The sequence below is a fragment of the Ptychodera flava genome, chromosome 1, assembly GCF_041260155.1.
Source record: "Ptychodera flava strain L36383 chromosome 1, AS_Pfla_20210202, whole genome shotgun sequence".
In the NCBI taxonomy this organism is placed as follows: domain Eukaryota; kingdom Metazoa; phylum Hemichordata; class Enteropneusta; family Ptychoderidae; genus Ptychodera; species Ptychodera flava.
Window position 1 is genome coordinate 46657179 of NC_091928.1, and position 12026 is coordinate 46669204.

Consider the following 12026-nt stretch of genomic DNA (forward strand, 5'->3'; position numbering starts at 1 on the left):
TGTTACCGATTCCACTGTGCTTGCTAATGCTTTCAACAATTATTTTTCTAGCATTCCTAAAAAACTCAACGTTTCTGTCGATGACAATCCCGACTTTTCTTTCTTGACGGAGTATCTCGATGAGAAACTTGACGGATCTTCATTCGCAATTCCTACTCTTTCTGTTGACTTTGTAAAGAAAGCTTTATCAGATTGTAAATCTACGGGCACCGATAATGTAAGCGCAAAACTACTGCGCATAGGTGCTTCGGTAATTTCAGATTCGTTGACAAAGGTGTTAAATTTAAGTATTGACAGTGCAGTCGTCCCTGATATTTTAAAATGTGCAAGAGTTGTTCCTATTTATAAAGGTTCTGGCTGTGTCACCGAAATGTCCAATTATAGACCGATTTCAATTTTACCTGCTATTTCTAAAGTTATTGAAAGACATGTACATTGTAGTTTTTATGAGTTTTTGTCTAGTAAGGATTTACTTCATAAGACACAATCTGGATTTAGAAGACACCATTCCTGTCAAACAGCTTTATTAAGAATGTGTGATGAACTGTTAGAAAATTGACAATGGTCAAATTTCTGGTATTCTATTTTTGGATTTGTCAAAAGCATTTGATCTAGTTGATCACCAAACCCTTCTTAAAAAGTTATCTTTATATGGACTAGAAATTAATGGGTTAAACTGGTTTAAATCGTTTTTATCAAATCGTTCTCAAGTAGTTACTTACATGGGTAAAATTTCGAATATTCAAAAGGTGACTGTAGGTGTGCCTCAGGGATCATTGTTGGACCACTACTATTTACTATTTTTATCAATGATTTACCATTTACTTTGCATAATTCACAACTTGATATGTACGCTGATGACCAGACCCTTCTTACCTCTGGTATTTCTCCGCATGTTAATGAATCCCTTCAAAATGATGTAATGTTGTCAAATAACTGGATTCGTAGTAATGGAATGATCATAAATGAGGGCAAAACGAAAGCCATGTTAGTCGGATCTCGTCAAAAAAATAAAAGACGCTAATATTTCTGGTGAACAATTAGACATCTCTATTAATGACAAACAAATTTCATGTGTCTCCTCTGAAAAGATACTAGGACTAACATTAGACAGTTTTATTTCTTGGGACAAACATATTGATAATTTGTGTCTTACTTTGAGTCGGAGAGTTGGTCTACTTAGGCGCCTGTGTAATTTTATTCCTTTGCACCTTAGAAAAGTTTTATATTACGGTTTGATTCAATCTGCCATTGATTATTGCTCTATTGTTTGGGGAAATACGACTTCTAAAAATATAGATAAGGTTTATAAAATGCAGAAGCGTGCCTTAAGAGTGATACTTAATGCTGATTTTGATACCCCAACTGAAGTACTTTTTGAAAGGTTCAATGTGCTATCTGTTAGACAACGTATTTTTTACTTTACCTGTATCATGGTGTACAAATGTTTCAGCAATACTGCTCCAAGTTATCTTATCGAAAAAATTGTTACGCTGAATGACGTTCATGCTTATCAAACACGAGGAGCCTCAACTTGTAAATTATTACTGCCTCGATTTCGTACTGAAACGGGTCAAAGGACTTTTGCCATGCGTGCAGCTCGAGCTTGGAATTCTCTGCCTGATGTGGTTAGATGCAGTACGAACATGAATAATTTCAAATCCCAGTTGAACTCTTACATCAGAGACAATGTAAGCAGATAGACTATTCGCATTTTAGCAGTTTTTTTATGTATGTTTCTATCTGTAGTCACCGCTCTTACATTTTACTTGTACTGATTTTATTTTTTATTTGATTTTTTTATATTTATTTTCACGTTTAAAACTTTAATATTTTATACTTTATGTCGGACCCCATGGTAGATTACAACCTTATAGGAGTCTTTACCCCTGTTTGAGTATGTAAATGGGAAATCCTTTAATGTGAAATAAATAAATAAATAAATAAATAAATAAATAAATAAGCTGCGTCTACATGATTATACAAATCGTCGATACGTCTTTTTTCACTGGTCAGCCTTTGTACCCGCGCATACTTGGACAACTCTGTAGAGAATCAATACAGATACAGTATACACATGTTCTGAGTATCACTGTTTGTACACGGTTAAGTTTGCCAGATTCTCAAAAGGTAGACCATTCTAAAAGACAAAAACATACAATGAGAGATATTCGAAAACAAATCGAACTGATTTGTGGTATAAAACGTTCACATGAACTGTTGATACTAACCCTGTCGTGTGCTTGTTTTCATGACCAGCGGGCCTTCGGTGCAATATATTATCGTTAAATTGTACAGGAAAAGCTCTCACTTATTTCCATACTAGCAAGGGACAGCAGCGAAATAATCCATGCAGTTTCGCCTTGATGTGTGTGTGCGCCCTCACTGGTATTCCACCAATGGAGTGTATGTATGTATGTCACATAGAGAATTCCAGACTGTGTAGCACATTCGTATTGCTTCAATTCTGCTTGGCATGTAGAGTCGATATAACAGGTCTTCCCGCTTACCCTGTTCGCCAGTGTACAAATAGAATATTGTTCGGCCAAAATTACAAATATTCCGAGTGAACACTCGACACATACTATACACATTCTGTGCAGTGGGTGTTTCGGGCTTGCACAGTACAATAAATTACTCACAATGGTGTTGATTTGTACCAACGACATTAGTTTTCTTATAACTTTTCAGTAGTGCATGAAAGCAATAATGTAAGTCTCTCGATAATTAATTAATTAATTATATTTATTAAAAGTACGTTGAAATATTGTAGTATAAATTTCTAAGAAAACCGTCCACAAAAGTCACATTCTGCAGGTACTACAAATGTCACAGTTTTGGGAAGCAAGTTATGACAAACTGAAGGGGTCATTCTCTGAAAAATGTTAGCATGTAAATTTCTTTTCTAAGTAGAATAAAATCAATATCCTTTTGTTTCATAAAACAGGTGCAACTGGTCTCCCTACTTTCCATCACTTTATTTTGTATGGCTGAGGACACAATCAGTGGAAATTTTACGAAAATGCTAACCCCTCTCTCAATCAAGCAAAATTTTCTTAATCCTTAAAATTGGAATTGAGAAGAAGATGTCCTTAAAAGTACGTTTTCAAAATTTTTACAACTAGTCCAGGAATTGTCTACACATGGGAGCCATGGTAGACTTCACAGGGGAATCTACGTTGGTACAATCATGATGCATTATGGGAAATCTCTAGTACTGTGCGCCAGTAAGTGGTTGTAAAAATGGGACTCTCACTTAAATACTTGTTTCCCCAGTGTCGACTTTTTCAAACCGTCAATGTTGTCTACTGATTAGTAAATTGGTAGGCTCCTCATCGACAACTCGACAGCTTGTAGAGTGGATGAGCAGTTTATGATAGGAACTGAAAAAGGTGTATTTATGCTTTATTTGGATAAAATCGTGAAAAAGACAAAAAACAAGATAAATAAATAAATAAATAAATAAATAATTAATAAATAAGTAAATAAATAAATAAATAAATAAACAAAAGGATATTGACGGTATTCATGATTTCCCAATGATTTGAGGGTAGATTAAGATGCATGTGTTACACTAAGACTGCACGTGTTCGTTCGACACAGATCAAACGATTAAAATTCAGCTACTCCTGAGGTCGCTTTATGTCAGAGCAAAATCCATCGAGGTTAATAGAAGAGCGGAAATTGAGTTGACCGGGGGGCAGACCCTGCGTCTACAAATGTCGACGTCATATATCAGTGCCGAAAGTGGGAGTTCATAGGTCATCGCGTACAAATGCAGGTCGGCAATAGCTAAATAAAAGTTGCTTGTCGAGGCTGGACTGAGGAGGTTAGTTGAATTTTCGGAGGGGATGAGACGCAGATTATGTCAACACCACAGTGTTTTGCGTGACGATGGCACTCCTACTTAGGGGTAGAGGAACGACCACACGAAAGCTGGGCCAGCAATCATGGAGACAGATGATTTAACAACTCCTTAATGACAACGATTTGTAATTCTCAGTATTTTGGGTTGGGTGTACTTTAACGACATATTCCTAGAAAACACTTAAACAGCGCAATGTATATGATGCAAATTGCATACTAATTTACATGCAGCCCCATAGTCAAATTTGTATAATTCTTTAAGCCCTGCTTTATTTTACTTACTTCAAAGTTTTGAAAATCTCACCACTCTTTACACCACTCTTACAGCTTAGAGAAATGTCATGGAAAACTAAGACGAAGATAGTTGTCAATCAATAATCTCGTTATCTCGGTAAATTCTGATTTCAGATCGTCCAACAATAATTTCTTTCATTTTCATTTTAGGCCAAAGTAATTAAATTCTTTGTTTTGCGTCCCCACCCGCGTAGGTTTTTAAGGTTTTCATGAAAAACACACACATGTATTTGAATAGGAAATTTTAGGACATGACCGCTTAGCTCTTCTGAACTAAAATTTGTTACAATTTTTTATTTGCTGCAATCAAATTACATTGTGTTAATTTTCTTTGTGTGTTTTTCAGCCGCTTAGACGCGTACCTTTTCCGCAAAACAAAGAATTTAATTACTTTGGCCTTATTTAAAAATAAAAATGAGCATCTGAGGTTTTAAATGTATGTAATAAATATGCTCATATACTGTAATGATAGTATCGACAGCAGCTGCAAAATGTTTCATCTTTGGCGCGTTACACACACTGCCATCCAATCCCCTGGGTGTACTCGATCATGTGACCACTATTGTATCTGTCGCAGTATTAATAAACAAAGCTGCAAAGCGAAAGAAGTGGGTCCTGTGAGTGAATTGCGTTTTGAACTTGGTGCGACAGTTTCTGAACCATTGAGCGGACGAAGTGCATCGTCGACGTAAATACCAGAATGATGGTCGTGTACTTGGTGTTGACCTCTTGCCTGGCGATGGCTGCCGCCTTAACAACCGAGCAATATGTCCGCGATGACGTGGTTCTCTGTCCACGGGGATCATACCTCTCAAAACTGGTAGGCGGAACCGATACTGGGAAAGACTACAGTAGTCCTGGCCAGGCTGTGGGAACAGCGACTCCCGTCCCCCGTGGCGCGTATGTCTGCCGGCCGTGCAGCTTCTGCGCGATCGGCGCCGTCGTCCTGTCTCCCTGCACGTCTGACGCAGACACGGTCTGCGGAGACTGCGAGCTGAGAGATCACGTCGTAGATGTGGAATCGAACACCTGCCGTCCCAGGTCAGCGATATCCGAGGGTAAACAAGACGACGAGGCGGACAGAGCGCCAAGTTCACAACCGCACAAACATGGCGAAGCAGACGATTGCCAGCACCACGATCAGGATGCAGCTTTTCATGTCTCCGAAACCAGCGTGGATGCTTTGTTCATCGCATCCGCAACGCTGTTTGCTGTAGTGCTTGCTGTTTCGGTTATTCTGGCCACCGTCGCTCTTGTTGCAAAATTGAAATATCCGAAGGTGAAACGGAATACAGGTATGCCTACCATCCCTAGATCGATCTGTTCAATAGTAAGGTAAAAATATGGCGTCTCATTTTTTACTTTGTCGAAAACATATCCACAGTGACATGACACGCGGTCATTTCCAAGAATTCCAATCACGTGACCACACTGCCATTGCCATGCTGTTGTAGGCAAGTGAAGCATCGTGCTATCTGATGAAACAGTATGTCTTCCTGCAGCCGTTTTCGCATGTTTTCGTTCAGTATTCCACAACTCGCAAGCGAAGTCTGAGTGATGTAGTGGACGCGATGCAGAGGTTGGAGAGGTTATCGTCTACAGTGGCATGAAATTGACGAATTGGCGTAGTACAATTTGAGCAGACTTGAAAGCTATCCTATTCCTCCAACAGGCATTGATCATCTAGCATGACAGATGTTGGATAGACTTACACATTCAGGCATCTAATACTATAATACTCAGTATTCATTTTACCAATATGTCTATTACTTAGCATTGTTTTGGAATGCAATAGATACATGTATCCACGTACCTCAATTGTGCACTTTGAACTTGTACATTTTGAGGTCAGAGTGTTACCCTTATTTCATGATCATCAACCCTTCACGTGAGAGAGAAAAAAATGAAGACATAAACATCACGTGAAAATTGAATGGACCCACAGCCAAATGAAGCCATTGTTCTTTCACCCGGGGCAGCCGACCGGCCGATTTTCAGAACGTCTGACCAGAGGAGTTTTGATATGCAAATACAACTACAACGTCTCCTGAACAAAATTACAATTTGGAAGAGAGAGAAAGCTGTTCGCAACTACCCTTTCTTCGATCAGTTTTTTCCTCCTTACTCTCAACAAGCAACCACCGCTTCCCCTCTTTCACCTGGAAAAATGCTCACTGCCCCCTCTGGATAACAACCCCCACCTGCTCTCTTTGCATGTGCGTCCTCCCCATCGGTAACCCCAAAACAACGTAGCCGTACTCCTTGACAGTTAACTATGCTGTTTTTTTAGGCAAGAGTATAAATGTACCAGTGACAGAATAAAATCTTGTCCGCCCAACCGGCAAGAATAAATCTCTTGCGAACAATATTTTGACCACACAACAGCTTTGTTGGCCATCCCTCTTTCATGCCCTAGAATGTTAAAGGGACAAAGTTGCAAAATTGTCAAGTTCTATCGGTTATTTTCATTTCATGGAAGCTGTTATCCCGTTCTGCTTACGAAAACATGTTGAATTATCAATTATCAGAGCTCAACTCACACCTTGCATATATACACATGTAAAATGCTGATGATGTAATTCCTGGTACGTTACTAACTTAAATTACGTCGTCTGAGCATTTATTGGTAAATCTACAAGTATGTAGGAATTGAGATCTGACAACTTAGTTTAGCATGTTTCAGTGAGCAGAACATGAACAATTGCTTATATGAAAAAATAAATTATTTTAAAATTTCATCCTTTCAGCGCCATATTTGTTCGGAGCTGTCAGCAGACGACAGGATTTTCCCGCTTAATCCAACAACCGCAGTAATTTATGCAAACTACTTGCTTCGACTATCCTAGGTTTGTTGCATCTCGTGTTATAATTAACATAAGTTACAAATGTTCATTGACCAACGACTTCTATTTTCTTGACAGGCCGAAATCTGCCTAAGAAGATTCCCGCCCTAACAACAAGTCACAAAGACAGCGTCAAGAATTCAGGAAACGAGAAGACAGGTCACGTGAATGAATGTTACAAAGATGATGAAGATGTAAAACTAATCTGACGGGCGATAAAGAGCGAAAAGTTTCATACAAAGGCGGCAAGACGAAAAATAAAAACGTCAACAATTGGACGAATCGCCGATTTATGTCTGTCTATCGCACGTTTTCACTATCAGTCGTACTTTCCGCGATTCATAATAGCTATTAGTTTGTTTCATGTTACTGGCTTACACCCGTCTGTTACAACATGCAGTAAGTTACCACCATTGTTATGAAAACCTACAGCACTTACAACGTTATTTCAATTCATTTAAAGGATGGGGTCGTCAGAACTGCACTCAAAGGTCGTTCTGGACCCACGCGACAATGTAAAATTTGTATCCAAGCTTAAGGTACGTTGGTGATTGATGAAAGTTAATACATAGCTGCAACAAATTTAAACGTTGTTGCGGCTATTTTGACGTGATTCATCTAGATACCGTGCATGAAATATATTGTTTGTAAACAAGAAAGTTGCGCAAGCGCAGTTTCGACGAGCCCCTTTAACCGTATATTTACCCTTGTAAAATAGAAACCAATGTTGCTACCGACGCTTCTGTGTTACAGGTGAGGGATTCTCAATTCTCTCTTGCTCAAGTGACGGCCTGAATACTTCGAATTGGAAAAATTGTAAAATTCGACAAAAGTAAAGAGCAGACTATGAGACACACAGACAATTTCAACTGTCGTTAATACATGCAGTCGTCAGATCTCTACCATCGCTAACATTCATGCGTTACTAATAGTGTCCCATTTCATTTATTTTATTGTGCCAGGTTATTGTTTGTTTAAGTTTCACATACCATTTTTATGATCAAACCTTTGAGGGTCTTTTGAAACGTAGATTGATATCAAAGTGGCGTGGGTCAAAATACCAACGCTGGCATGAAGATATGACACAATAACGTTTAGACAGGGTTTATGAACTTTGCTTTTTTTCTGATCTTCAGACCGCTCAGTTCATTGTACAATCTTTCTCGTGCTGAAAGAGTAAGTATTAACAAAGAGTACATTTTATTGTAGCTTGTACAGCGGTACACGTTATTGTTCATATTTTGAATAATCGCGATAAGAATTGAGTTTTTATCGCCATGTTTAAGGGATGTCTGTTCCTATTGACAATATTATTCAGTGCCTCAGTTCCAGAAAACAAGTCCATGTTTTTGTTAGTATCCCTAGGTATGGTGAACTACGAAGTACCAGCCCTGTAAACACAATACATTATATAAGCTTACAGTATACACAGTTAACAATAGACAAATGAATCCTAATTTGAACTAAAATTCATTTTCAACAATGACATTTTGACCTTAGGACATGCAGACCGTGTTTAAATGATTACGTAGAACAAGAAGCTGTATACTTACTGTATTTACAAGCAGTAGTGAATGAATATCTATCAAAAGTTACGGTGAATGAAAGTATTCGGCCAAAAAATATGGTTTCATGTCTTTGACATTCAGCAAAAATGATGCGATGGTGTGATTTTTTTCTTTTCTCTTTGTATTCCTAACAATGCTGGTTTGGCACTTTTGATGCAACAGTTATTATAGAAGTAACGGGCAACGCCCTGACCATTAACGTTTGGCGAAAGGAAAGCCAAAAATTACTTGTTGCTTTCCTCGAGCCCGCGCCCATAAATACACGCTAATGGTCAGGGCGGAGTATGTTATTTCCATTATATTATTGACTCACCAGAGAAAGCCATCACAATTTACGAACATTTCCCACGCGAAAGACCACGGGCACAAGTCACTGAACAGTGACGTGCTGCGCTGTGTGCATGCGACCTCATTGTATTTCTATCATCTTCAGTATGGATACGAAATCTTTTCTCACCTTCACTGCCTTCGAATTCAGTCAAACTTTCTCTGCAACCGGATCGTACAACACGCTCAAAATTGTTAATGTTTAGCATGTTAACTGGTTCCATGGAGGAAATAATGATCGTATCTTTCAACACGACCCGACGAAGCTACTCAGCTGTGTTTGTTCTGTCAATGAGTAGTGCACGCGACGCAATGATGTCACGCGCGCTGTAAACGTTTTGCAAAGCCGAAGATATAGTTGACAAACTATCAGTGAAAAGCTGGACTTTGAATGTATTTGTGCAAAGATGATCCCACACATATTGCCTCGGCTGAAGTATTCTCCTAAGATTACTTTTACTGTTAAATGACCGAGAGGTATTTCAAACACTCGTACAAGTATATACAGACCATGCCGGAAAATGCCAAGAGAGTTTGACCGGTTAAGAAGGGCTTGACTACGCAGTTTCTGCGTAGTGAAGCTTCATTACGTATTCATGGTGACCCCTGGCCAGCTGTCAATATCTTTGGGGGCTTTTGTCTTTTGGCCTGCTTTGCATATGCGTCGTTGGACACGACCTGCCAATCACCCAGGTAGTCAATTAAACTATTAATTGACTGTTTACCGACCCAATTAACACTATCCAGCAGTATCAGTCATATTTTAATCGCGTGGCCCGGGTGGGCACAACGTAGGAACGCGTGTATTTCTATGTGTACGTTTCACTTGTGGTGTTGTTTGTACCATCGTGTGTTTGAAGTCCTTGTTTCACCTTCAGAATTACCTTCAAGGTGACAGGCTTACTATTAATGTTCAGTATCATTGCACCGAGTTCTGCCCACGGTGAAAACCACCTGTTTGCCTACTAATTACTGCCCGTCGCTGCCCGTCCTGAATGTAGCCTATCTATAGCTACAGTAATCACATACATCATTTATCAGTTCTGATATATACTCCTGAATTGTAAGTTTGATCAAAATCGAGACCACATTCAAGGGCTATGCAGACTGTCCATGTACGCACACACAGTGACAAGAAGGCGGCAAACACCTACTCACCAAGCACATCGAATCGGCGAAAAGAAGCATAAAAAGCTAGGCTTACGCCAAAACAAACGCGCCAAGCGCTAACAAAAACCCATACCAAGCGGCCCTTTTCAGGGCCACCAAATACTCCAAAAAGGGAACTACCAAAAAATACGATAAAATGACATAGAACACACAAACACTTAAAAGAAATAACAAAAATCGTACACATAACAAACAACTGAAACACAACATTAAATACAAAATAAACAATCACAGTAACGTAACAGAAAACATGGCCGTGGAAATAAATCAGCTATTTCCAAAGAAAAGCCGACAACAACATGAAATTCAACAACAACCTATCATCGCTCAAACTATGAAACTCCGAAAAATAGTACTAGGCAAAAGCCTTAAAATTCATTCGGACACCACCAAACCAAACAGAATAAAACCACCTCAGGATTTCAACAAATAAAGTCGTATAATGTGACTACGCTACATCGTGAGACACAAACAATCGCAACACCAATTCAAAGAAAAGTCAAATTGGACTCCACGAACAACAAAAAAACAAAAACTTGAAAGCTATCTGAAGCTTCTAAACTCGCACTTCTAGAGATACCCTTTCAAACAAGGAAACAAAACATGTCGCGTGCCAAAAGAATCGCGATAAACCAGCTTGCAAACATTGGACAAATTTTGGGAAAATAACCCTTCGACAAGGGTCGGTTTTTCGTTATTGTCAACACAAACGATTACGTACTCGAATGCGAAAGGCAATTACGTAACACTCAGTATTATACACAACAAGCCAGAACAAACAGTAAACAAAGTAAACGAACTATCAATTAAAATGTACGAGAACAAGCACATCAACCAGGATACTTGTAAGTATCTTGATCCAATAAACATAAAATCCGTACCCCGCAGTGGTACTTATTGCCTAAAAATTCACAAACCTCCGCAAAAATCTAAAAGACACACCAGTCAAAACAAAATTTACCGAAGTAAAGAAATATAGAACAAACAAACCGAACCACCAAACGGACTCACAACGTGACCAAAATTAATATACTTGCCTCGCTAATCGGAAAGCAAGACCATTAAAATGCATTAAAATAAATTTTCACAAACACAAACTAAGGAAAGAATCTACACTGCGACTGATGAGAAACCACACTCGGGTTTCGAAACGCAAGCGTCAAAGGGCGACTCTATCAACTTTTGTAACAACATAGGTCCGGCTGCGTCTCGCCATAAGCTTTCCCCACACAAACAAAACATTACCGTACACACGGTTCCTCCACAAGGAGGAGGGACCGTGCCGTACACACTAATCCAAACTTCTCTACAAATATCCAAAGCGAAACAAACATTTCATTAACACAAACAATCGGATAAGAATGTAGGAACACATTTTCGAAACGAATCAAACACAAACTCGACACAAAAACATTTAGGATAGTTAGGTGGGGAGCCTGTTTCACATTTTTTACATCTCGCTATACTGTCTATGATTCTAAAAATAAAGTCATCTGCCACTTTTTCTGTATACGCGGTTTGGCAAAACTCATCTCTTCAATCGAAAGTCGGGCGATTTCATGGTTCTTTGGGGCACTTAAGTGTACGTCGAGCTTAAGGAATGTAGTTACATTCGCGATGTTTTATTCGAAAATTATTTATTCCTTCAAGGGCAAATGCACATAATTTATGCTGTTGGAAATACTGGCCGCTCATAAACAAGACAATAAACTCAATATATGTGCATCTTTACTTATATTGTCAAAGTACCACCGACACCCACAAAAAACCAAATGGTTCAGTCCAGGTATTTGCAACTCTGCCATCCGACTGGTCAACAGGAAATCAACAATAGGTGTCTTTTGGCACGCGTATACGCCAGTCACCTAGGCGACGGTAATCTGCACCACTTATCACCATCGGGAAGGTACTCCTCCCCATATACCACTGGTGATCCCACCCTCAAGGCACTGCGTCA

The 12026-nt window shown here is 39.1% G+C and overlaps 1 protein-coding gene across 1 annotated transcript; it reads left to right on the forward strand.

Moving 5' to 3' along the window:
- The first annotated feature begins 4707 nt into the window (after window positions 1–4707).
- Window positions 4708–10409, forward strand: LOC139139721 (uncharacterized). Its single transcript, XM_070708583.1, has 2 exons — window positions 4708–5456; window positions 7083–10409. Exons 1-2 carry the CDS (start codon window positions 4862–4864, stop codon window positions 7211–7213), a joined length of 726 nt encoding a protein of 241 aa, XP_070564684.1. The 5' UTR covers window positions 4708–4861; the 3' UTR covers window positions 7214–10409.
- The last annotated feature ends 1617 nt before the right edge of the window (window positions 10410–12026 follow it).

Bases quoted from the DNA above. Each gene is read 5' to 3' on its own strand.
- LOC139139721 (XM_070708583.1), top strand. From the start codon at position 4,862: ATGATGGTCGTGTACTTGGTGTTGACCTCTTGCCTGGCGATGGCTGCC. The intron at 5,457-7,082 runs GTATGCCTACCA...TTTTCTTGACAG, and splicing joins GAAGGTGAAACGGAATACAG to GCCGAAATCTGCCTAAGAAG.